General features: G+C 36.0%; 1 protein-coding gene across 3 annotated transcripts in view; it reads left to right on the forward strand.

Moving 5' to 3' along the window:
* The window catches only part of LOC150105819 (homeodomain-interacting protein kinase 2-like), a 325,632-nt gene that overhangs the window by 271,695 nt on the left and 27,084 nt on the right, over positions 1-26,853 (forward strand). For all 3 annotated transcript variants that reach the window (XM_090394360.1, XM_090394362.1, XM_090394361.1), the window contains exon 22: positions 16,232-16,340. In XM_090394360.1, the coding sequence (XP_090250486.1) occupies positions 16,232-16,340 (109 nt within the window). The remainder of the gene's footprint in view (positions 1-16,231; positions 16,341-26,853) is intronic.

Genomic DNA, 26,853 nt, shown 5'->3' on the forward strand with positions numbered 1-26,853 from the left:
AAAACTCAAGAAAAAAAGGTACTGTAAAAATCTTGTGTTAACTGAAAATCGTCTGTAATTGTTATCATTATTCTATTACTGAACTGTTGAAGAGACTAAGGAAAATTATACTAGGACTTTAGTACATGACTGATTATAATGAAAGTATGCTTGCTAATATTGATATTATATAAGTAATTCATGTGTCCTGAGAATTATGCATGTGTATTGTAACGTATAGGAAAGTTTCAAATGTCAAAGTTATGTGTTAGTACAGTGAAAGGATAATTTAATCTACATAGTTTTAGATAGTAAAATAGAGTGAATTGATCACATATGTCCCAGGTGCTACAGCATATAGCGTATTCAGACTAATATAGGGTTAACTAATGTGTTAATTAGATCTGGGATTATACATATGATTGTTTGTGTTGAATTTTTATGGCGGCATGATCGCAATACCCATATAGGATCATAGCCAAATTACTTGTGATAAGGTAATGTTATTTTGTAAATGTTTTCTTAGTATTGAATTGAATTATATTAGAAATTGAATTGTACCATACTAATGAGTTCATTAAACCTTTGTTCATTGATAAAACAGTTGTCTGAAATTGCTGCCCAATGCACTACTTGAAAATGTACGAACCTAATCACGCGGGAGGGGAGAATATTTAAATGAGTAACGAGATAAAGTGTCACGACTGCAATATTGTTTCACATTCAGACATATTTTAGTAATTGCTCCTCGTTTTTGTATTTTATATCTCAAACTAAATGTCCCAAAAGGCACAGTATAATATAAATATTAGGGACACTAAGGGGAGAAATAGCTTAAATATTTGTAATTTGAGATAAATCTCATACATAGATAAAAGTTGAATATAGATAAGCAGAATTTCTCTAGATAGAATAATAATCATAAATTGGGACACAACAATGTTTCTAAAGCATCATGGACTGAAATATGCAATATAAATTAAATGTGAATTAAGCAATTAAATGAACTGCATTAGTATAAATGTTACAGAGCTGGTGTCAAATAGAAGCAAAATAATCACTAAAAATACAGAGATCACCATCAATTTCCACCAACAATCGCTGGGCCTGCCTACTGAGCAATGTGAGTGTGCATACATGCAACACTGCCTGTAGTGACTGGTGAATTAGTTGGGTGGACATGGGAATTTCAAGTGCACTCTCCTAATTTTGTCCACACTAACGGAGATGCCAGACCATTCATTGCTAGAAAATCAGTTGTGTGCCTGTAATTATAAGTATAGCCTTCTGTCCAAGTGAAGTCAAGCCTTTTGGTCCTTTTCTATGACCATTGGGTGAAACTTTTTCCCTTTGTTTTCACCACTATCACATCTAGATGATACCATAGTAAATTCACCCAATAAGGCCAGCTTACTGGCATCACTCTTCTGTTCCAATTCCTGCATTGATGTGGTGACAAAGGCAAAGTTCTCTCCCTTTACTGTTCCATCCACCCATAACCTTTCACTAGAAAGAAACCAGAAAAATTCTTAATAACCTGAACACAAGGCATCCAGTCCTGATGGTATCTCATCTGTTGTATTAAAAACTTATGCCCCAGAATTAATACCGATCCTATATCATTCCTTTAATCTATTCAGTTTGGCTGACGCTGACTTCTAGCCTACAACATGGAAACAGGTTCACATCAAGTCCATTTCAATGAAAAGTGATAAAAGTCAGCCAATAAACTACCATCCAGTTGCTCTTACTTTTGTTCTCTTGAAAAGTATGGAGACTGCCAACTTGTTCACTACCTGGTGATCCACAACTAATCAGTAAAGCAGCAATATGGATTCTGCCACTCTTAATCCACAGCTGATCTTTTAGCCTTCATCAGTCACTTCCAGACTCAAGCCATGGAAAAATTTTGTGAAATCGGTTTAGTCAAGTCGCCCTTGATATTTCAAAAGCATTTGATCAGGAATACCTGGGCTGACTTAGCAAACTGTCATTCTATGATTTGCTTTCCACCATCTACAACTTGATCACCAGCTTTCTCACTGGTTGCTCACTATAAGTGGTACTGGATGGTTTTCTCTCCTCAGATTTCCCCACCAATGCAGGAATATCCAGGATTCTGTATTTTCATCCATCTCTTCCTTCTGTATATAAATGACCTGCTTTTATAGACTTCAAATCCTATCCATATCTTGCAAGATGACAGTACACTCCATTCCTTCTTTTTCATTTGGTAAACCTCTTAGTACTGAATTGTTAGAACCTTCAAGATCCACCATGAACAATGTCCAGAATTCTGATCTCCTAGCTATATTTTAATGGGGCAAGGACAACCTTTTACACTTCAGTGTCACCAAAACTGGGTTTTGGTGACATCCTGTCTGATCTCTTACAAGAAAAGATCTCATGTCCCTTTCTCCTAACTTTTGATAATATCCATATAACCAAACACAATCAGATTTCACTTTTTTGAGCTGACATACCACCAGTGTTTCCTGGCACAAAAAACATCTCAGCTATAGCTTCTGCAGTTGCCAAAATACTTGGTATTTTTTCACTCAAGACACTACTTTACACCTTTGCTGCTGCTAACTATACAAATCTCAAATCTGTTCCAACCATTGTGTTTGTGTGTGCTGGGGGGGGGCTCACTTATTTGGGGTGATGTGCCAGAATCTTATCTAAGATGCTCCTTTCCTCTCACAGATGGTGGCTAAATCAGCAGAGCATTATCCATAAAATAATCTGTTTCATCAGTACAGATACTTTTAATGGATAGTGCTCTGCTGAATTGGCCACTATTGTATTTCTTTTTCTTTCCTTCAAAATTATAAGAACAAGAGCTGCCATTAACCAAAATCCATTTACCATCCAGCTCCAAACTTGCCAAACCAACTTCTCTGCCTCCTCTTTCATTCCCTCCGCCACACATAGCACTGGTATTCTATAGAAATAAACAAACACAGGTGCCATGTACATTAAATTAGTATTATTTATTATTATTATTATTTTTTTTTTTTTTGCAGAATTTTTGGCTGTGTTTCTTAGAATAGAAAAGAGGTAAACACAAAAAAAACAATTACTCATAAATTGCAAGCATGTTACAACATATTATTTAGGATAACTTCCAAAATTGAGAAAGCAAAAACAATCAATAAAATAATTAATAATTATGGCCTTCATCTTAATCCTCCTCAAAAAGAAGTTTCTAGAATTTCTGTTCCATAGGCTAAAGAACTATCAGAAAAAATTGCAAGACTTCCTCACCAGATTAAACTATAAGTCTCTTTCCATCCAGTTTATACACTAAATACCTTCCTCGTCTCTCCAAAAGGCAAATATCCTTCTCTCTTTTATCTTGGAGTTTACAGAATACCTTGTTCTTGTGGCCTGTGTTATTATGGACAGACTGACTTTTCTGCTTAAATTCACCTTGAGAAATATCAAGAGTATATTTTAATTAAAGAATCTGATAAATCTGGTTTAGCCAGCCATACCTTGTCTGCTAACCATAGAATTCGTTGGATTAATAGTAAAGTTCTACACAAAAGATTTATTCTAGAAAGATTATATCAAAAAATCTGCAAAGCACACATTCACAATCATAACCACAACAAAAACAATTGCCTTCAATTTTCTCAATGTTGGGAAGTTATACTCCTCACTCATGTGTTTCATAAAAATTGTAATTACTTAAATTTTATTTTTATTTTATTCCTTGGATTCTAATAATGTAGATGGAGTTATTCTCCTGCAGTTGATAGTGCATATATTGTAACATGCTTGCAAATTAATTGTTGTTTTATGTGTTTATTTCTTTTCTACTGTATTGATAATGGCTATGAAATGTAACCAAAAATAGCAGTGCATGTATATACACTGCTTGGAAAGAAGTCAACGACCATCACAGTGTGAGGAATAAACAGCCATGGCACCCACCTTAAGATGTAGGACCTCCTTTCGCTGTGATGACTGCAGCAGTTCTATGAAGCATACTTTCCACAAGTGTATGATAGCAATCAATGGGAATTTTGAACCATTCTTCTGATAGGCATAGAATGAAGTCCTGGACTGTTGTGGGGCAGACTTCCTTTGACCTCACCTGATGCTCCAGTTCATCCCACATATGTTCAATAGGGTTGAGATCAGGACTACGTGGAGTTCAGTCAAGACATTCATGTCCACAAACCACACAATTACAGTAGCAGCAGCCTTACGACATGGTGCATTGTCTTGCGGAAAGAGATAATTGTCACTTCTGTAGAAATGTCATAAAGTGGGAAGCATTGCATTGTCCAGAATGTTCAGATACCTCTCTGAGTTCAGTGTTCGTGACACCACAAACAGAGGCTTGAGGCCAAATCAGGAAAAGCAGGACCATACCATCACACAGCTGCCTCCGAATTTCATAGTTGAGGTTAAGAGACATTCGATGGGCATCCACCACACCCACACCTGTTCATCTGCTCTGTAGATGGTTTAGCATGATTAGTCATTCCATAACACAGCTTTCCAAGCTTCCATGGCCCATTGTACACATTCTTTGCACCACTGAAGACAACGGTCTGTTGGTTTGGATAATGTAGGGCTTGCATATTGCAATCCTACTATGGAAACTTATGTTGTGAGCCTCGCTTCTGAATGTTTGTGCAGATTCGTGTTCCAGTTGATGCCCAGAACTCCACATTCAGTATTTCGGCCGACAAATGGCAGTTTTTACATATCATCCTTCATAGCACCCTACAGTCAAGTTTGATGAGATTACACTGACTTGGGAGCATCATGTTCTTCTAATTTATACTGGCTTCAAACAGGTGATTGGTTACATGGCTCAATACATCTTGCCCATTGGGGTGTCCATTGACTTCTTTCCAAATAGTGTATATATAAAGTGATTTGTAATTATTATGCAAGTTTGGCCAAGAGTAGTCATGTTGTCCTGCACAGAATAAGTTGAATAAAAACTGCTATCCTCCACTGAAGGAGATACAAATTAGACTGTTTATAAAACATGCATCTAACCCTATCAAGTATACGTTCATTAAATTAACCAAAATTTGAGGTACTTAAAACATATCAGTTCCACTGCAAGACATCCTTAGCAAGTTCTTCCACTTGATCTACTTTGTAGGTTACTTTGGTTTATTTAACAGTTACTTCCATTCTGCAGCTTTTCTCATATGTGCTTGAATTTAGTGTGTGTGTGTGTGTGTGTATTATGAGAATGCACAATATATAGATGCTGTTAGAACAAATACAAAATACTGCAGTATTATCTTAATAAAGAAAGAACTATTTGAGCATTATGCTTCAGAAATTCTGAATTATTAAAACTAGTTGTTTATTAATATATTCCTGATGGGTGCATGAAGATGAATGGATGTTGTCATCGTTCACCCAGGGTATAGACACAGAACCCTTGCCCAGAGATGTTTTTAATCTGCTGTTCCTGTACCAACTTCAGACAAGAATTCACTACCATAGAGCAGGTATTCTTCTCAGCCTGTGGTATTCAAACTAATGGAAACCAGTTTACAGAGATATCTCCCAAAATCAAAAGTTTTATTTCAGATTTTAAAAGTGATTCTAAATTTTATCAAAACAAAATGTCTCCATTAAGATCTGGAGACAAATTTGATGTTTTCATTACAATTCTACAGATAAATTGAATTTCAGATTTTGCTGAAATTTTTGGATAACTCAAGAAACTAATTTCATTTAAAATTAACAAAAATAAATGTTTTATAGTTATTAGCAAATAGATGCTGTATTGGAAAAAAATTAATGGTTAGAAATTTGGAAACTAATAAAATTGCCATAGGGGTGCTTAAGGGTCAAAGCTGTATAACTGAGAGGAGACTTCCACATAGCCTTTAAAGGAATGCAGAGAACCGACCAGAGCTTCTGACCTAATGTCCAATCCTCACCTTTTCATGGTGAACCCTGTTGGGTATCTACCTGGATACTGAACAAACGAGGATGGGCTGGCAATTTGGGATTTAGCCGACCAAATTGTATTCTTATTGGCTTAAACCAAAATACAAAATGATGGTACAACATGACAAAATTTCATGCCGGCTGGAGCATCGCCCAGTTAAACAAGGCCCCAGTTGTTTTCACCAGGGAACCAGGGTGAACAGTGAAAAGTCAACTACTGAAATAAATCTGAAAAAAACACCCTAACTCAACATCAACAGAGTTAAAGATCAGTACTATCAACATAAGAAGCCTGAATGGCAAAGAAATGGAGCTAGTGAGGAATTAGATAAGTACCAGATCGACATAATAGGGGTGACTGAAACAAAAAAAAAAAGACAAAAACTGGTGAGATACTTCTGAGCAATAAATACAAAATGTTTTATTCAGGCAATGACAATCAACGAAAAGAGGGAGTAGCCATAGTATTCAACACTAAATATGAGGCTAATCTTCTTGAATGGCAGGTCAAATAGAGTGATGTGGGCAAACATCAGAATGGGGAACTGGACAATGACTTATTTGTGCCTATGATCATACAGAAGGTTCTGCTAAGGTAGAAGTGCAGGAATTTTTTGAGGATTTAGAGAAAGCAGCTGACACAATGAAAAAGGAAAAGTTGGTCCTTGTTGGGGATCTAAATAGCAGAGTAGGAAATGATTGTCAGAAATACAAAAATATATTGAGAAAATTTGGAGAAAAGAGCAAAGCTAATAATAATGGCAAATACCTGTTGGATTTCTGCTCAGGACATGGACTGGTTATTACTAACACCATGTTCCAACATAAAAATGTGCACAAATTCACATGGAGAGAAGAGGCAAGAAATAAGAAAAGTCTCATTGACTATGTTATTGTTGATGGTGATGTTTTCTCCCTGGTGCAGGACACCAGAGTGCACAGAGGATTTGAAATTGGAAGTGATCACTATTTAGTCTTGAGCAGGTTGAAATTGAATTTCATATTGAAAAGAATGACATGTAAGAAAGTTTTAAAGCGAATAAAAGTTGAGCAGCTCTCAGACGTGAACTGTAGACTAAAATACACAAACATTATTGAAAAAATAAATGAAAGAGTTTAAGAACAGGAACCAAACCTTGGAGATTCAGTGGCAAGTCTTGAAGAAAACCTTGATTGATTCAGCCAGAGAAGCATGTGGTGAGGTTGTCTGTAAGGATAGAAAAATCAGAACTCCCTGGTGGACACAGGAAGTTAAAGAGGCAGTGAAGGAAAAGAAGAAAGCATATAACAAGTTCCTGACAAATAAGTCAGCTTGTGCTCTTAGAGAAATACAGAGACAAATATAAGAAAGCTAAACACTGTGTAATACTACCTAAACAAAAGTCATGGGAGGACTTTGGCAAGAGCATAGAAAATAAATATCAAGAAGGTTGCAAAATATTCTGGATGTTGAAGAAGCTGAGAAATGGAGGAAAGTGCTGTAAAAGGAGTTAGAGATGATAAAGGTGACATGAAAACAGGAGAAAAAGATATCCTTGAAGTATGGAGTAATTACTTTGAGAAATTGCTAAATGAAACAAGCAGTTATAGCACAGTGGTAAAAAAACACTGACCAGGCATACAGTCAGTAAATCATATCCATACTTGAAGTAGAAAAAACCATCAAAGAGTTCAAATGTGGAAAGGCAGCAGGAGTGGATGATATTTGACCAGAAATGCTGAAGTATGGTGGTATAAAAGTCTAGCAGTGGCTGCACTGCATAGTTCTGAAGGCCTGGACAGAGGGACGAATTACCAATGATTGGAGTAGAGCTCTCATAGTACCCATATATAAAAAAAGAAAAATAAAACTGAATGAAAATTACAGAGGTATTTCCCTACTAAGGGTTTCTGGTAAGATATATGCAAGTATACTTGAGAAACGGTGGGGAAGAATTGTGGAAGAAAAGCTTGGTGAAGAACAAGCTGGATTCAGGCCAAATAGAAGCTGTGAGGATCAGATTTTCACTTTACAACAAATAGTTGAGAAATCATGGGAATATAACAAAGATCTCTATTTAAGTTTTGTCAATCTGGAAAAGGCATATGACAAGGTGGCAAGAGAGAAGCTATTCAATACGCTATAGTTATATGGTGTTAATGGGACATTATATTCAAGCAACACTTAGTCTTTATTTGAATTGTAAGTCAGCAGTTAGAATTGAAGCAAGTACAGGAAGATGGTTTAATGTTAAATCTGGTGTGAGACAAGGATGTACATTATCCCCTCTGTTATTCATTATCTATATTTATCACATTATAAAGGAAAGGGGTATTAGACATGATATCAAAATTGGAGATGTCAATATCAGCTCTTTGCTTTATGCGGACAATGTTACTTATCAATGAATCTACTAGAAGTCTACAAGAATTCTTGAATAAATTGAATAAATTGTAATCGATATGGTATGAAGGTCAGCAATAAAAAGACAAAGACAATGAAAATGGACAGAATTGTTGAAAATGTCAACTGCGTTGTGAACAGAGAACCTGTGGAACATGTAAAACATGTCAACTACTAAGGCACAATTTTTAGTGAAGATGGTAAATTAAATATAGAAATAGACAACCGAATCAACAAAGCTGGTATGGTAGGAAGTCAATTGAATAAATTCATATGGAATAAGAGAGAAATTAGTTGAAACACTAAATTAACTGTATACAAGACAGTGTTCAAACCAGTTTTAACATATGGATCCGAGAGCTGGGTCAAAAGTAAAACACTTGAACAAAGACTAGAGACCTCAGATATGAGGGTCCTGAGCCATCTGTTCATTAGGGTAGTGAACAGATGGCATCAATGGTAATATCATATTAAAAACGAGGATATTAGAAAAGAACTTGACATTGTCAGCATCTGGGAATGCATGAGTAGAGCTAATCTCATGTGGTATGGTCATTTAAACAGAATGGGAGAGGAAAGATTAGCAAAACAAGTGTTCTCTGCCAGGTTGGCAGAAAAAAAAAAGACCCAGAGGAAGACTATGATATATAGGTTGTTTGATACGGTACAAAGTGCCTTAGACGACAGAAATATAAGATCTGATAATGTTGGAGTCTTGACGAGATTAATTACAATAATTACATCATTACAAGGAAGTTAGTAATGATGTTATTTTTTTCATGTAGTACTATCATATTCTGTACACCCCTTAAGGGTACATGGCAGGAATTTGATGATGATAAAATTGCCACATTTCCAGATTCTTTCTTCGCCCATTCTGTTTAAGTGACCATACCACCTGAGATTAGCTCTGCTAACACATTCCTGGATGTTGACAATATCAAGTTCTTTCCTAATATCCTCGTTTTTAATATGATATTGCCATTGATGCCATCCGTTCATGCCTCTAATCTTTCTCAGGACTCTCATATCCGCGGTCTCTAGTCTTTGGTCAAGTGTTTTACTTCTGATCCAGCTCTCAGATCCATAAGTTAAGAGTGGTTTGAACACTATCTTGTATACAGCTAATTTAGTGTTCCGACTAATTTCTCTCTTATTCCATATGAATTTATTCAGTTGACTTCCTACCATACCAGCTTTCTTGATTCTGTTGTCTATTTCCATATTTAATTTACCATCTTCACTAAAAATCATGCCTAAGTAGCTGAAATGTTTTACTTGTTCCCCGTTCACAACACAGTTGACATTTTCAACAATTCTACCTATTTTCATTGTCTTTGTGTTTTTAATGCTCACCTTCATACCATATCTATTACAACAGTTATTCAATTTAGTCAGGGACTCTTGCAAACTTGTAGTGGATTTATTTAGAAGTATAACATCGTCCGCATAAAGCAAAGAGCTGACATTAACATCTCCAATTCTGATATCATGTTTAATACCACTTTCCTTCATAATGTGATCCATATAGATAACACTGGCCAACAAAAAAAAAATTTTTTTTCTGCTGATTATGATCTGACACTTGTTTTTTACTAATTTGGGTGCGCTGATTTCAAATATCAAACCCATTTTTCTCTATCACGTCAGGTTTTTCCTCTATGGCATTTTCTTTTTGCTAATTTGTCAGTTTTTGATAGTTTTAAGGAGGCAGTACTATTTAGAGGATCAAAAAAATCAATTTTTTAATATTATTTTCTGAAAGTATGTACTTTTAAAAATCTGTTCCTAACTTTTTATCAAGAAATTCGAAAAATTCCTGAAGATATAGCCTATTATTCAAAGCGGTGCGCAGATCAGAATCGGAGCGCTCACCGCTCTCGCTTGTTAGTAAATTAATAAATGCATAAGAACATGCAACGGCACTTACTGGCGCTTTGAATGTGAGAGAGACCGATAACCGACCTAATACATTTAGGTGATGAAAAGTAGGCGATGACAACTGCCTAAAACAAATGAATGCTGTATGCATTCATAGCAAACAAAGAACGATCGAAATTAGTCAATCGTGAAAGTATGATAAGCGCTTATAACGTTTCAAATAAAGTCTGGATTTTTTTGTCTTGTTAATTGCATGTTAGTCGGCAGTGAAGAAAATACATCATGTCTACTACTCGAAAATTGTTTCAATAGTGTAGATTCCTTCTGCTACATTTGTGGCAGCTTTACTGTTCCCAGTCAAAGGACAGATATCACTGATTTCGTTAAGAAAGTGTACTTTGCATACTTTGACGTAAAAATTGCAGATCAGGACAAGTCATGGGCTCCAAATAAAGTGTGTAAGTCATGTGTAGAAAATTTACGACAGTGGAGCAAGGGAAAATGCCAAAAATTAGCTTTTGGCATTCCAATGATTTGCCGTGAACCGAAAAATCACGTAGATGATTGCTATATTTGTTTAGTTCAGACTTCTGGTTATAATAAGAAGAATAAGAAAAAAATTGTGTATCCAAATCTCGACTCAGCAATTCGGCCAGTTGCTCATTCCAATGAAATAGCTGTGCCAATTTATAAAGGACGTTTAATAACAAGCGAGAGCGGTGAGCGTTCTGATTCTGATCTGCGCACTGCTTTGAATAATAGGCTATATCTTCTTGGATTTTTCGAATTTCTTGATAAAAAGTTAGGAACAGATTTTTAAAAGATTTACTTTCAGAAAATAATATTAAAAAATCGATTTTTTTGATCCTCTAAATAGTACTGCCTCCTTAAAACTATCAAAAACTTACAAATTAGCAAAAAGAAAATGCCATAGAGGAAAAAACCTGACGTGATAGAGAAAAATGGGTTTGATATTTGAAATCAGCGCACCCAAATTAGAAAAAACAAGTCTCATATAAAAGTCAGCAAAAATTGTGTTGGCCAGTGTAATGAATAACAGAGGGGATAACGTACATCTTGTCTCACACCAGATTTAGCATTAAACCATCTTCCTGTACTTCCTTCAATTCTAACTGCCGATTTACAACTAAAATAAAGACTAAGTATTGCTTGATATAATGCCCCATTGACACCATATAACTGTAGCGTATTGAATAGCTTCTCTCTTGGCACCTCGTCATATGCCTTTTCCAGATTGACAAAACTTAAATACAGATTTTTGTTATATTCCCATGCTTTCTCAACTATTTGTCGTAAAGTGAAGATCTGATCCTGACAGCCTCTATTTGGCCTGAATCCAGCTTGTTCTTCACCAAGCTTTTCTTCCATAATTCTTCTCAACCGTTTCTCAAGAATGCTTGCATAGATCTTGCAAGGAACACTCAGTAGGGAAATACCTCTATAATTCTCACATTCAGTTTTATTTCCCTTTTTATATATGGGTACTATTAGAGCTCTACTCCAATCATCGGTAATTCGTCCCTCTGTCCAGGCTTTCTGAACTATGCAGTGCAGCCACTGTATGACTTTTATACCACCATATTTCAGCATTTCTGGTCGAATATCATCTATTCCTCATGCCTTTCCACATTTTCAAGCCTTTGTTGGCTTTTTCTACTTCAAGTATGGATATGTATTCCTGACTGTATGCCTGTTGTGTGTTTTTTACCACTGTGCTATCACTGCTTGTTTCATTTAGCAATTTTTCTAAGTAATTACTCCATACAGAAAGGATATCTTTTTCTCCTGTTTTCATGTCACCTTTATCATCTCTAACTCCTTTTACAACATTCTTTCCTCCATTTCTAAGCTTCTTCAACAACCTCCAGAATATTTTGCCACCTTCTTGATATTTATTTTCTATGTTCTTGCCAAAGTCCTCCCATGACTTTTGTTTAGCTAGTTTTACACAGTGTTTAGCTTTCTTACATTTGTCTCTGTATTCTCTAAGAGCACAAGCTGACTTATTTGTGAGGAACTTTTGATATGCTTTCTTCTTTTCCTTCACTGCCTCTTTAATTTCCTGTGTCCACCATGGAGTTCTGATTTTTCTATCCTTGCAGACAACCTCACCACATGCCTCTCTGGCTGAATCCATCAGGGTTTTCTTCAAGGCTTGCCACTGAATCTCCAAGGTTTGGTTCCTGTTCTCAAACTCTTTCAATTTTTCTTCAATAATCTTTGTGAATTTTAGTCTACAGTTTGCATCTGAGAGTTGCTCAACTTTTATTCCCTTTAAAACTTTCTTACATGTTATTCTTTTCAATATGAAATTCAATTTTATCCTGCTCAAGACTAAATAGTGATCGCTTCCAATTTCAAATCCTCTGTACACTCTGGTGTCCTGCACCAGGGAGAAAACATCACTATCAACAATAACATAGTCAATGAGACTTTTCTTATGCCTTGCCTCTTCTCTCCATGTGAATTTGTGCACATTTTTATGTTGGAACATGGTGTTAGTAATAACCAGTCCATGACCTAAGCAGAAATCCAAGGCATTTGCCATTATTATTGGCTTTGCTCTTTTCTCCAAATTTTCCCAAAATATTTTTGTATGTCTGACGATCATTTCCTACTCTGCTATGTAGATCCCCAACAAGCACCAACTGTTCCTTTTTCATTGTGTCGGTTGCTTTTTCTAAAGCATCAAAAAATTCCTCGACTTCTACCTTAGTAGAACCTTCTGTGGGACCATAGGCACAAATAAGTCTCATTGTCCAATTCCCCATTCTGATATTTGCCCACATCACTCTACTCGAGACTGCCTGCCATTCAAGAAGATTAGCCTCGTATTTTGTGTTGAATACTATGGCTACTCCTTCTTTTCCTTGATTGTCATTTCCTGAATATAACATTTTGTATTTGTTGTTGAGAAAGAACTCACCAGTTTTTGTCTTTTTTTTTGTTTCAGTCATCCCTATTATGTCGATCTGGTACTTATCTAATTCCTCAACTAGCTCCATTTCTTTGCCATTCAGGCTTCTTATGTTGATAGTACTGATCTTTAACTCTGGTGATGTTGAGTTGGGGTGTGCTTTCAGATTTGTTCCAGTAGTTGACTTTTCGCTGTTCGCCCTGGTTCCCTGGCGAAAACAACGGGGGCCTTGTTTAACCGGGTGACGCCCCAGCCGGCATGAAATTTTGTCATGTTGTACCATCATTTAGAATTTATTAACATAATTCGATTTTCTGATAGCTGTAGTTCCAGTGGCATACCCTAATTGTTGAATAGATTTCACTGCCAGTTCATAGATGCATGTTAGACAGTGCCATATCCAGTTAAGACTGTGGATCAATTAATTGAGATTTGCTAGTTTCTTTAAGGTTAATTCTTTAATTTTAAAGAAACTTGTACACTTTTTTGTGGTAATTTTACCTACAAAAGAATGTGAGCCTGATGGAACATTCGTTTTAAACATGGATGAGCTAAGAATTAAATAATCCAGAAACCATATTCTAGAGATCAACCATCGATAGTTTTCATGCTATCATTAGCAAAACTATGAATAAGATTTAACAAAAATACCTCCAATATCTCCATATGCAAAATGATTATCTTACACTAGAGTGATAACATTTATCTACCACTTAAATATATTCACAAAATATCTGTGCTCACAGTGGGATTTGAACCAAAAACTGTTGATTGAAGAGTGGGTATTTTAACCATCTGACCAAGTAGGCTGGCATTATAGTTAACACTCTTCCAGAAATTTGCAGTTATTTATCTTGTAATTAACTTGTTAATGGAGGGAAAGTGCTGGATTCTTATGCACTTGGGAATCAGGTTCATAAATAACATCTTTGGTTGCTTTCGAGATATTTTCATAGAATATATATATCCCTCTGACCCTTTCTTTTTTATTATTACTTAAAAGCCTCCATGGAGTTCATTGACTCATTGCAGGAGGTTGAATACTCAGACCACAATAACTATTATACCTTGCCTTGAAGACATTCAGTATTGGAGTTCTTATCGACTCTGGCAATGCATTCCACTCACCAACAACTCGTCAACCAAAAAATATGCTTTTCTTCCTTACTCATATGACCTCTGTACAGTTTCCAGAGATGACTTTTCGTTCTTGCATCATCCTATGCAATAATTCCCCTGTATCTGTTTGATAGGCCCCTCTCACCAACTTATATGCTTCAATCATATCATTCCTCCTATTTACCAAGCTCTGAAGACCACATTCCCTCAATATGTCTTCATACTCAATATTTTGCAGTCTTGAGATACTCTTAGTTATTTGTCACTATACCTTCTCCAATGTTTCCTTATCACCAATATATCCAGGCGACCCGATCTGTGCACAATAATCCAAAGAGGACTAATTAGTCCCTTATATAATCATACATGTTAGTGTTCTTTGCATTATAGAAGCAGTTTTCTGGGCAAGCCTTACACCTTTAGATGTGTTCCTTGAACTTCAGTTCCATATCCACCAAGATATCCAGATCCCTTGTCTCCTTCTGAAGCAGAATCCTTCCAGTATAGTAAACCTCATTCCATCTTCTGTGATCACATTGCATGACTTTACACTTAGCAACATTGAAATGATATTCCCATTCTTCAGTGCAAAGCACTAACGTATTCAAATTGTCTTGGAACATAAACACAGAACTTCCTGACAATGCTCTTCCTAATTTAGCATCATTAGCAAACAATTGAATATCCTCTTTCACACCGTGAACTGTATCATTAATATATGTTAGACAACAGTGGTTCCAAAACAATACCCTGTGCTATCATCGGCTTCCTTTTTTTTGGACCTCTGCACCTCCATACAACACTTGCTGGTTCTTATCAGTCAACCACCTTGCTCAATTTCAACAGTAGTTTATCATGTGCTACTTGATCAAATACTTTAGCAAAATCCAGATAAATCGCAGTATAAGCATCTTCTCTGCCCAATATGCTACTCACCCTATTATAAAATGTAACCAGGTTATTAAAGCATAACCTTCCCTTGACAAACTCATGCTGCTCTCTCAAAAGAGTTCCATTCTCATCAATCCAGGTTTGTATTTTGTCTTTAACCAGCTGATGCTTTCACCACTACACTTGATATACATACTGGACTATACTTTGACACTACTGACTTGGATTCTCTCTTTTGCAGTGGTGCACTATTTATCCCTCTCTCCATTCTTCTGAGATTGTTCCTGTTGCCAGATTTCTATTGAACAACCAAGTTAAGGGCATTGTGAGCTCTTTTGCGATATCCCATCTAGTCCCATAGCCTCCTTAACATGAAGGTTACTTAATATTCTAAATACTTCACATTCTTGAACTGCCAGGCTTCTGTCCTCCTTCCTATTGCTATTCAACCCACTCTTCACAACAAAATACTCATTGAACATTTCCACTATATCTTCAGCAGACATGTATTGTGTTCCATCTCCAGCAACTAAAGTCAAGTAAGACTTCTCAAAGCATAGTTTGCTTCCATAGTACTATGATTAGTAATATAATTAACGGCTATTTTAGCCTGTTTTTTATGATTAGTATTCCTTTATATGGCATGAGCTTTAGTATGGTGCATTTGTAACTTTTATGTAAAACTAATATATGAATTATTATAATCAGTTTTCTTATATTTACCCCTCGAGGGGTATACAGCCCACCATGATAGTACTACATTATTAGACAAATTAGACTATTACTTATAGGATAATTTGGAACTTAGCCAACCAAATTGTGCTATCAGTTAGCTTAAACTAGACATAAACATGGTGGACCAACATGAGATATATGAATTAAGTTTTGTATATTCTATTTTTTGGAGTACTTTATCATCTTGTTTTATCTATTAAAAAAAACGGCAGTCTCTTTAATTAATATATATGGAGATGTATATTAATTAAAGAGACTGCCTTTTTTTTAAAAAAAAAAAACTTTTAAAATAGATAAAACAAGATGATAAAGTATATAAATTATATTTCAATGTTTATATGTTAAATATTCTTTTTTAACTTTTACAGTGAACATCAGTGCAGTCATCAGTATAATAAACAGCATATACAGAAATATGAAAGAGAAGGAAAGAGACTGCTGAAGTGTCCCAATTCACCTGTAATAAGGAAAAAAGCAGTAAGTTTTATTTATCAGGCTCCTTAAGTACCTATGAAGATAATTCTCCTCACCTTCTATATACAACCGGGTCTCTTTTTATGCGGTAGATATGTTCCACAGAAAACTGAATATAAAAAATCCCACAAAAAAGACCTAACTTACGTTGAAAAATTAGGGATATGTTCCATAATTTTCTAAAACTGAAGCAATGAATTAAAATAAACCTAAAATCGCATAAAAAAGTTTATAAAAATTCAGAAAAATAAGAATGCCTAAGTTTGTTTTAAAGCTTTATTCATTTAATTTTATTGAAAAGTAACAATTTTTTTTTACATTTTTTACATCAGAATTATTGTCGCTATTAGACAATATTCGGCAATGTTTGCGAACTGGTGCGAAATCACTTTCATCACCAGAAGAGATAGTCAGTGCATCAGATATGTATGGTAAAGGCAATGGTTCTTCACAAACAGAATTAGCTTCACCCTCGTTTTGTGCTGATTTTTTTCTTCTGACAATGTAATCAGTGATTAAACTTTGCGATGATGATTTTAGTAATTTTTTATACAGCTCACAATATCCAGACATACAGTTCTTCAGCTCACGTTTGGAATTTAAAGGCTCGTTCAGAATTTTTGTCATTAACAAGAAAATGATTTTCCAATTTATTGCACAGTTCAAGAGCTTCTCGAATGCAAGACCTTCTCGAATTATATTTGCAGTGAGGAAGACAGGTTTTTCTTCCACTTCACTATCGTTTTCTTGATCCTTGACGATATCTAAAGTTAATCGATATCCAATAATATCATCATCACTTAAGGCATTATCCACAAGCAATTTATGTACATCATTCTGGCTAAATGTATCAAAACGTTCTCCACCAATTTCAAGTGCCAAAGTAATGATTTCAGGTGATAATGTAAATGTTTGAATGGTTGCACTGTTTGCAACACATCCAGGCCAAGCTGTTTTCCAGCAGGTATTTAAATTTTGTGGTCTTATTTCAGCAATAGAAAATGCAACATGATTTAAGCAGTCCAAAATAGAAATTTTTTTTCCAAACATCAGTTACTGTTAATGATTCATTTTCTAGCTTATCCAATATAAATTGAAAAGTGTGCTTAACATAATATTTTTTAAAAGTAGCAATTATGCCTTGATCTAATGGCTGAATAATTCTTGTTGCATTGGGTGGAAAAAACATTACCTGCATATTTGGATGTTCTAAATGCAGATGACTTGGTGCATTGTGAACAATTAATAAAACTTTAAAATTGAGAGCTCTTTGCTTCATATTTGTTTCCACTTCTGGTACAAAGCAATTATTAAACCATTCAGTAAATACAGCAGTTGCTAATCAGGCCTTTGTGTTAGCCATCCAGTGTACTGGCAGCTGTTTTAGATCTTTGCCTTTTAGAGCACGTGGTCTTAGAGATCGATTTACTAGGAGGGGTTTCAACATTCGTTCCCCTGATGCATTGCTACAAAGTAATAATGTTACTCGATCTTTGCTTGCTTTAAACCCACTTGCTTTTTTCTCAGACTTTGCGATGTAAGTTTGACTAGGCATTTTCTTCCAAAACAATCCTGTTTCGTCAGCATTAAACATTTGATTGGGACAATATCCACCATCTTCAATAATTTTGGCTAACTTCTCTTGAAAATTTTTGGCTACTGCTTCATCTGCTGCTGCGACCTCGCCTGTAATCTTCACATTATTTTTATTTAATTAAATAACCACTTATAGGAATTCTTCTTTGAGTTAATTCTTCAATCCAAATTACGATTGCTCATTCTAATAAAGTATCTCTTGAGTACGATGATAATTTGGCACTTAGTTTTGTGCCAGAAATGACAGATTTTCTTATTGCGACTTCGTTCTTTTTAATTGCTCTTATAGTGGATTCGCCTAAATTAAAATGTTTACCAATTGCCATAGATCCCTCTCCTTTTGCTAGGCGATCTAAAATTGCAGTTTTCATTTCCAAAGAAATTGCTCTTCTTTGGTGCTTTTTTTCCTCCATTGGGCCAAATTAAATCTTTAAAATAAAAATTAGCAATATTTACACTTATGATAATGAAAAGCCAAACACTCACTCACATGCAAAATTAAACTTCACGGCACTCACTGCTTACACGTTACTCATGTTATGCCAGAATGTGCTGCAACATGCTATTTGTTATGTACAACAGTACATAAGTTTTGAAGTTATACACCGCATAACTTCAAAATCACATAAAAAAGATACATATGAAAAGAGACCCGAGTGTATATATAAAATCTGGTGGCTTAATTTTGTTAATGTACACCTCATTGCATGTAGGAAAGGGGGTGGGGTATAGAGAAAATTTGTTAAAATGAATAGTTAACCATCTATCTTGGTGTGTGTCCTTTATTTATGTTATCATTTATTTAATTTTTTTCAGAGTATTCAGTTCTTTTTAGTATTATATACTGAATAATCATTTTATTAGGATTGGGTTGCAACTCATACTAACTCCACAAGATGCAGAAAGTTGTCTCAGATGATGGTGTTCTATTAATTTCATAAAGTTATCAAAAAGAATCAAGCCTATTGCAACTGACTTATCAAGATGCTTGCAGTAGTTGCAAACAGATTATTTGAACATTACATATGGAAAGGCAAAAAGTGGAAAATTTGTATGACATCCAAATGGCATTCACACTTTCTGCCTTGCTGGCAGTTTATTTTTCTGTAACTCTCCTGCATTATCAATCTAAGTAAATGTTCTTCCACCATTTCATACAAGCATGCATTGTTCAAAAACCTAAACCAAAAATCCACAGTCTTGAGGGAATTAACAAGTTGTTCTGAAGGTTTGTTCACATATTTTGTGTTACTTATTTATTTATTCTCATAAAGCATTATGCATTCAAATGTTGGAAATTAATCCATATTTAACTCTCTGTTCCTAAAGACTAAGAAATCTTTATCCTCACAACTATTTCCCTCCAGTTCTTTCTGAGATGGAAAAATACTATTTGGAAACCTCTCAAATAATAGGTGCCAATCCACAGAGTATCTTATTTATGTTGCCCACCTTTGAACAAATGGAAAGTTTAGAGAAACTTATTTGGTTGTTCTTGATATATCTAATACACTTATTGGGTTTTGGCATAAACAGTTGGTTGGTCTTCTGCAACTTAATTGCCAGCTTTTTCTCTGTCTGCTCAGTCATTGTGTATGATGATGATGTTCTTTCTTTCTTGATTTCTCTCATATACTCTCTTTCAAATTTATATCAAAAACCCATCCAGTTGACAATTAAATTCCCAGTTTGGATGATTATAGTACCTTGCACTTTCTTTCTTATTTTGCTACACAGATAAACAAAACTTCTAAAATTCTCTCACTACAACTAAAAGGTTGATCATAAGTTGTACTTGCCAGAAATCATATTCTTGTTTAATCCTTTATATAAGTGTAAGCAAACAAAGTTTGTGCATAAAGTATCTTCACAGCTAAGCTACTTAGGCTGATGACTTAACATCAGCTGCCTTTGTATCCCATAATGCAAAGTACATTTCCTTTCGATCATGCATAATACTATGAATTAAAAGATCACCACCCAGACTGGTTTCAATCTTTATTGAGGTCTCATCATTGGGAGCCATATCTAGGAATATATCAAAGTAATAAAGTCATTTGCCTTTATATGAGGGTTGTCTGAAAAGTTCTTGGCATTAAAATGAAAAAACGAATTTATAATTTCAAAATAATTTTTATTTTTCAACATAATCTCGCTTAAGACTAATACATTTATTCCAGCAATGCTCTAGCACCATTATCCCATCCTTGTAGTGGTTCTCAGTAAGATCTGCAAAATGCCCCTCCACAGCTGCAATCACCTCTTGATTCGAAGAAAAACGCTGACCAGCAAGGAAGAGGTTTAGTTTTGGGAAAAGATAGAAGTCAGAGGTAACCAAATCTGGAGAATAGGGTGGATGTTCCAACAATTCATAATGCAGATCCCTTAAATTTCCCATTGTTAAAACACCTTTGTGGGCAGGTGCATTGTCCTGATGAAAGATGATTTTTTTCTTCTGCAAACCGGTCTTTTCTCACGAATTTTTTCGTCTAGTCTGGTTAAAAGATCAGAATAATATTCTCCGGTTATTGTTTTACCCTTTTCAAGATAATCAATAAACAAAAAATACCTTTAGCATACCAAAACACCGATGATATGGCTTTTCCTGCTGATAGAACTGACTTTTCTTCTTTGGCGCTGAACAACCGGCTTCTGTCCACTGTTTTGGCTGCTGTTTGTATCCTAGTGTGTAATGGTGAATCCAAATCTCATCCATAGTAATAGATCAATGCACAAAATCAGTTTTATTCTTGTTAAAATGCTTCAAGCACTGTTCAGAGATTTTCATGCAAGTGCGTTTTGATCTGCTTTGCACTCATCTTGTGCAAAGCTTTTTAATTTGCAATTCTTCATGTAAAATATATCCCACATGTTCTTTTGAAATGCCTATAGTCTGAGCAATTTCACTTACTTTGACTCACCAGTCATCCAATACCATAGTGTGCACTTGATCAATGATTTCTGGTGTTTTACACTTTTTGGATGTCCATGGATCATCTTCAAGGCTGGTACGGCCATGTTTAAACTCGGCAGCCCATTTCTTAATTGTAGAAAACAAAGGAGAACAGTGCCATAAACTTTTATGAACTTCGAATAAATTTCTTTTGGAGTTAAACCTTCTTTTACAAAGAACTTTATGATCGCATGATACTCAATTTTATCCATTTCAAGGAATACAGACAACACTTTTGCTTCAGACAGCTGTATAAAACAAACTTCTGGATAGAATGACTTGGAATTTCACATGGATGCTCATGACAGATGTACCAACTTAAAAAAAAAAACTTGCTGATAATGTTGCCATTTACGGTTGAGGCCGAGAACTCTTCAGACCACCCTCGTATAAAAGTAGCCTAGTCATGATGATGCTTCATGTGCAAACTTTGTTTGCTTTCACTTCGATGAAGGATTAAACAATATAATTTCTTGGCATGCATAATTTTCTTTGTAACCAAGGTGAAAAAAAAGCTTTCTACAATTAAATATTGATCTCTTAAACCATTCTCCAGTAGAAATCCAATGTCTTGTTAATGTCAGTATTAGTGAAACTTAGTGCTATCTTATTCCTCTCAGGAAAGAGCTGTTTTCTTTCATTTTTACACTTGATACCAGATTATGTCCTTTTGTCTGATAATTTTGGATTCTGTTTTACAATAGATAACATAGTTAATTGTGTTGACTGTGGTCATACAGGCTCAAGATGTGTAAGACTTTAATAGTATATATTTAATAGTCTATATATGTGGAAACTTCCTTAAGTATTTTCAGTACTTATATATGCATGTGATAAATTTGTATTAAGATTTTTATTTTATTTGAATTAAGATTATATCTTTTAGTAAAGTGATATTTATATATTTGATCAGTCAATCATCAGATTTACACAATGAAGTAAATCTGATGATTAACTGATGGTGATAATAATTCAAATGCGTTATTATAATGAAAAGAATATAAAGCAGATAAACAACATGAGAGTGGCAGCTTCTGAAACACTTTTTCGGAAGCTACTAATAATAATGCTTAAAACTAAAGATGATGATATTCTGGAATTCTCGAGTAAGTAAATAATTTGAAATGTTAATTGAAGTAACGAGTGATTGAACTCTCATTATAAAATATCTGAACTTTAAATTAAAGAATTTAAATCAGGAGTACATTTTGATACTTGAGAAGAAAAAAAACAGCAACGTGGAATTGAATAGACAATGTTTCATCTGAAATGCTAGTATAAGAGTTTTATGGTGAATTACGCTACATAATTAAGATATGGTCAGAAAGTTAAATTTTCCAATTTAGAACTCTCATAACACCAATTTATAAAACCTTAATAAAAACTGATTATAAGAATTTTAGAGGAATTTCCTTACTAAGTGTTGCAGAAAGATTTATGCCAGCATACTTGGAAAAAAAGGCTAACAAAAATTGTTTAAGTGAAAACTGATATTGAAAGTTTATTTTTCACTTGGTTAGACTATAATAAATTTAGTTTAATCCTTTATCCAAGTGTGAGCAAACAAAGTTTATGCATGAAAATATCTTCAGGACTGGGGTAAGGTAGTACAACACCGGCGCAAACTTTGTTTGCTCAAACTTGGATAACGGATTAAACTAAATTTATTATAGTCTAACCAAGGGAAAAATAAACTTTCAACATCTTTCTCTAAATCCAGAGTAATTTAATAAAAAGGTGGCACACCTTTTGGCAACTCCTATAGGTAAAGATGACCTCTCCATTGCTTCTGCCTGATATCTCCACTTCTGGGCCTGGCTCCCACTGAAGAGACCTCGATGAGGGTCGAAACTAGTCTGGATTGTTGAGAGGCTTATATGCTGGTTATATATGATAACTAATAATTATGGAATTGACAGCATACACTAGAAATATAAATTAAATAAACTTTAATATATACTTTCCGATATTTCGGCAAACGTCACGTTGCCATCTTCTTGGGAACTTATTACAAAGACACGTGCACACAAGTACTACATAACAGCAAATGAGAACAGAAGCTAGGAAGTTAACATTTTCCTAAAGTCCTGATGGTGCCCCTGGCGGGCTATATTGGTAGTTCTTGGCCTTTGGGCTGAAGTTCTTCTGATAAATGTTTCCCAAATTTGGGGCAGTCTCATGCATCCAAATTTGTTGAGGTTTGGCATGTTCCTAAGGGCTGAGGCTGATTCCATGAATAGTCTTTCATATTTGAACTTGCTACGGTGTATTACTGTGGCTTTCTTCCATCTTATTCTGTGGAGAGTATCCAGAGCGTGGTCTGCAAGCACAGAGTTGCTGTACTTGTGAAATCGAATGTAATCCTTGTGTTCTAAAATTCTGATATTTGCTGTCCTGCCTGTTTGGCCAAAGTAGGACAGTTTACAGCTGCAAGGGACCTGGTATACACCAGGTAGGTCTAGGGGAAGTGGTTGGTCTTTAGTGGAGCGGATAATGGATGCCAATTTTCTATGTGGTCTGTAACAGGTGGTCAAGTCATGTTTTTTTAAGATTTTGTTGATTTTTTCCGAGGTGCCTCGGATGTAGGGAATGGTGATGGATCTAGAATAATCTTTTCTGTGAAAGGGGGGGGGGTGGATAACTGGGTTAAGTAATTTTTTAATTCTTTTGGGGGGGTAGCCATTGGCTGAGAAAGTGTCACGGATGTGATTTAGTTCAGTAGTTAGGGCTTGATCATTAGAACAGATTATTGTTGAATACTGTCTTAATAACTCCATATTGTTGTGAGGGGGCAGCTGATGGGATTGTTGGTGAATGTAACTACCTGTATGGGTGGGTTTTCTATAAACTGAGAAAACCAAGGTTCCATCAGGTTGGCGGGTGACTAATGTGTCTAGGAAGGGGAGGTTATTGTTTGCCTCTTTTTTTAGGGTGAACTTGATTCTAGGGTGTTGGTTGTTTAAGTGTGTTATGAAGGAGAGGAGTGAATCTGGGCCATGTGTCCAAATAGCGAACACATCATCAACGTAGCGAAGCCATATGGTAGGTTTTTGTGGGGCTGAGTTTAAGGCTTTCTCTTCAAAAGTCTCCATAAAGAAGTTAGCCAAGGGTGAGGAAAGTGATGAACCCATGGCTGTCCCCTCTATTTGTTTGTAGAATATTTCCTGCCAAACGAAATAGCCAGCGTTCATTGTAAACTGAAATAGGGCTGAGATATCGGGAGGAAATTTAGCTTGGATTAGCTCTAAGGTTTCTTTGAGGGGGACATTCGTGAATAAGGAGGAGACATCAAAACTGACCATTATGTCATTATGTTGGAGTATGAGGTTTTCTATACTGGCTTTGAAGTGGGCTGAGTTTTTTATGTGTGATGGTGTGTTGCCAGTATAGTGTGAGAGCGCTTTGGCTAAATGCTTGGCTAGCTTGTAAGTGGGGGGATCAATGCCATCCACTATGGGACATAATGGCACATTATCTTTATGTATTTTTGGGAGCCCATATATGCAGGGGGGGGGTCTAGAGTTATAGGGTTTCAGTCTGTTGGTAATCTCCACAGGCCAAGAAGTGACCTTCTTAAGGAGCCTATGGAGTTTTCTAATTTGAGAGTTGGTGGGATTATATTCAATAGGGAGGTAAGTGGATCGATCTAATAGTAAGGCCTTGAGCTTACCTGTGTAGTCATTAAGATTGAGTAACATAGTGGCGTTCCCCTTATCCGCTTTGGTGATCACTATTTCTTTGTTTCTCTTCAATTCTTGTAGTGACTTGTATTCACTAATGGATAAGTTGGATTTCGGAGGCTTTGCTTTTGTGAGAACACAGGCTACATCCAATCTGATATCGTTGGCGATGTGGTTTGGGAGGTGGCAAATCCCGCGTTCAATTTGGATCATTAATTCCTCAGCCGGTAATTTCTTAGGAGCAATGGCGAAGTTGTGACCACGTGACAGAGCATTGAGTGCTTCAGGTTAATTGACAAAAGGTTAACTACAGTGTTGGTTTGTAGTTTAGGTTTGGACGGCGAGTTCTTTATTAATTTATCAAACTTGTTGATATGTCGGCTCCGTATACGTTCGAATTCTTTATTAGCCGCCGTACACGAGACGTCATGTAGGACTGACCAAAGCTCGTGATTAAGCGCATGTGAAAGCTCATTTTCTAGCGCTAATATAGCTCTGTTTATGTCGGCTAGGAAACCGCGTGTAGCGGTAATTTGCTCCCGAAGTAAAGCCTGGTTAGCCCAGTTATAGATACGGAGAGCTTTCTGTGAGACAAAGCGGTGTTTAAATTTAACACAGTTAGGGATGACCTGATTATCCCTAACTGTGATTAACCCTTGATTTGCCGAAATATCGGAAAGTATATATTAAAGTTTATTTAATTTATATTTCTAGTGTACGCTGTCAATTCCTTAATTATTAGTTATCATGTATAACCAGCGTATAAGCCTCTCAACAAGAATAATGATCATCCACGGAGATTCCTTCACACACAAGGCCCGCCATTACAGCAAACTGAAGCTAAAGTTATCCAGACAACTTAACCGTCTAGCATTCCTAAAACGCTGCCGGGATAATCAAGTCATCCCTAACTGTGTTAAATTTAAACACCGCTTCGTCTCGCAGAAAGCTCTCCGTATCTACAACCGGGCTAGCCAGGTTTTACTTTGGGAGCAAATTACCGCTACAAGCGGTTCCCTAGCCAACATTAACTGAGCTATATTAGTTCTAGAAAATGAGCTTTCACATACGCTTAATCACGAGCTTTGGTCAGTCCTACATGACGTCTACATCGCCAACGATATCAGATTGGATGTAGCCTGTGTTCTCACAAAAGCAAAGCCTCCAGAATCCAACTTATCCATTAGTGAATACAAGTCACTACAAGAATTGAAGAGAAACAAAGAAATAGTGATCAAGTGATCACCAAAGCGGATAAGGGGAACGCCACTGTTACTCAATCTTAATGACTACACAGGTAAGCTCAAGGCCTTACTATTAGATCGATCCACTTATCTCCCTATTGAATATAATCCCACCAACTCTCAAATTAGAAAACTCCATAGGCTCCTTAAGAAGGTCACTTCTTGGCCTGTGGAGATTACCAACAGATTGAAACCCTATAAACCTAGACCCCCCCCCTGCATATATGGGCTACAAAAATACATAAAGATAATGTGCCATTACGTCCCGTAGTGGATGGCATTGATTCCCCCACTTACAAGCTAGCCAAGCATTTAGCCAAAGCGCTCTCACACTATACTGGCAACACACCATCACACATAAAAAACTCAGCCCACTTCAAAGCCAGTATAGACAACCTCATACTCCAACATAATGACATAATGGTCAGTTTTGATGTCTCCTCCTTATTCACGAATGTCCCCCTCAAAGAAACCTTAGAGCTAATCCAAGCTAAATTTCCTCCCGATATCTCAGCCCTATTTCAGTTTACAATGAACGCAGGCTATTTTGTTTGGCAGGAAAAATTCTACAAACAAATAGAGGGGACAGCTATGGGTTCACCACTTTCCCCACCCTTGGCTAACTTCTTTATGGAGACTTTTGAAGAGAAAGCCTTAAACTCAGCCCCACAAAAACCTACCATATGGCTTCGCTACGTTGATGATGTGTTCGCTATTTGGACACATGGCCCAGATTCACTCCTCTCCTTCATAACACACTTAAACAACCAACACCCTAGAATCAAGTTCACCCTAAAAAAAGAGGCAAACAATAACCTCCCCTTCCTAGACACATTAGTCACCCGCCAACCTGATGGAACCTTGGTTTTCTCAGTTTATAGAAAACCCACCCATACAGGTAGTTACATTCACCAACAATCCCATCACCCCCCCCCCCCACAACAATATGGAGTTATTAAGACAGTATTCAACAGGGCAAAAATAATCTGTTCTAATGATCAAGCCCTAACTACTGAACTAAATCACATCCGTGACACTTTCTC

This window comes from Typopeltis vanoorti, chromosome 6 (assembly GCF_054136105.1).
Source record: "Typopeltis vanoorti isolate ZY-2024b chromosome 6, IOZ_Tvanoo_1.0, whole genome shotgun sequence".
NCBI classification, from domain to species: domain Eukaryota; kingdom Metazoa; phylum Arthropoda; class Arachnida; order Uropygi; family Thelyphonidae; genus Typopeltis; species Typopeltis vanoorti.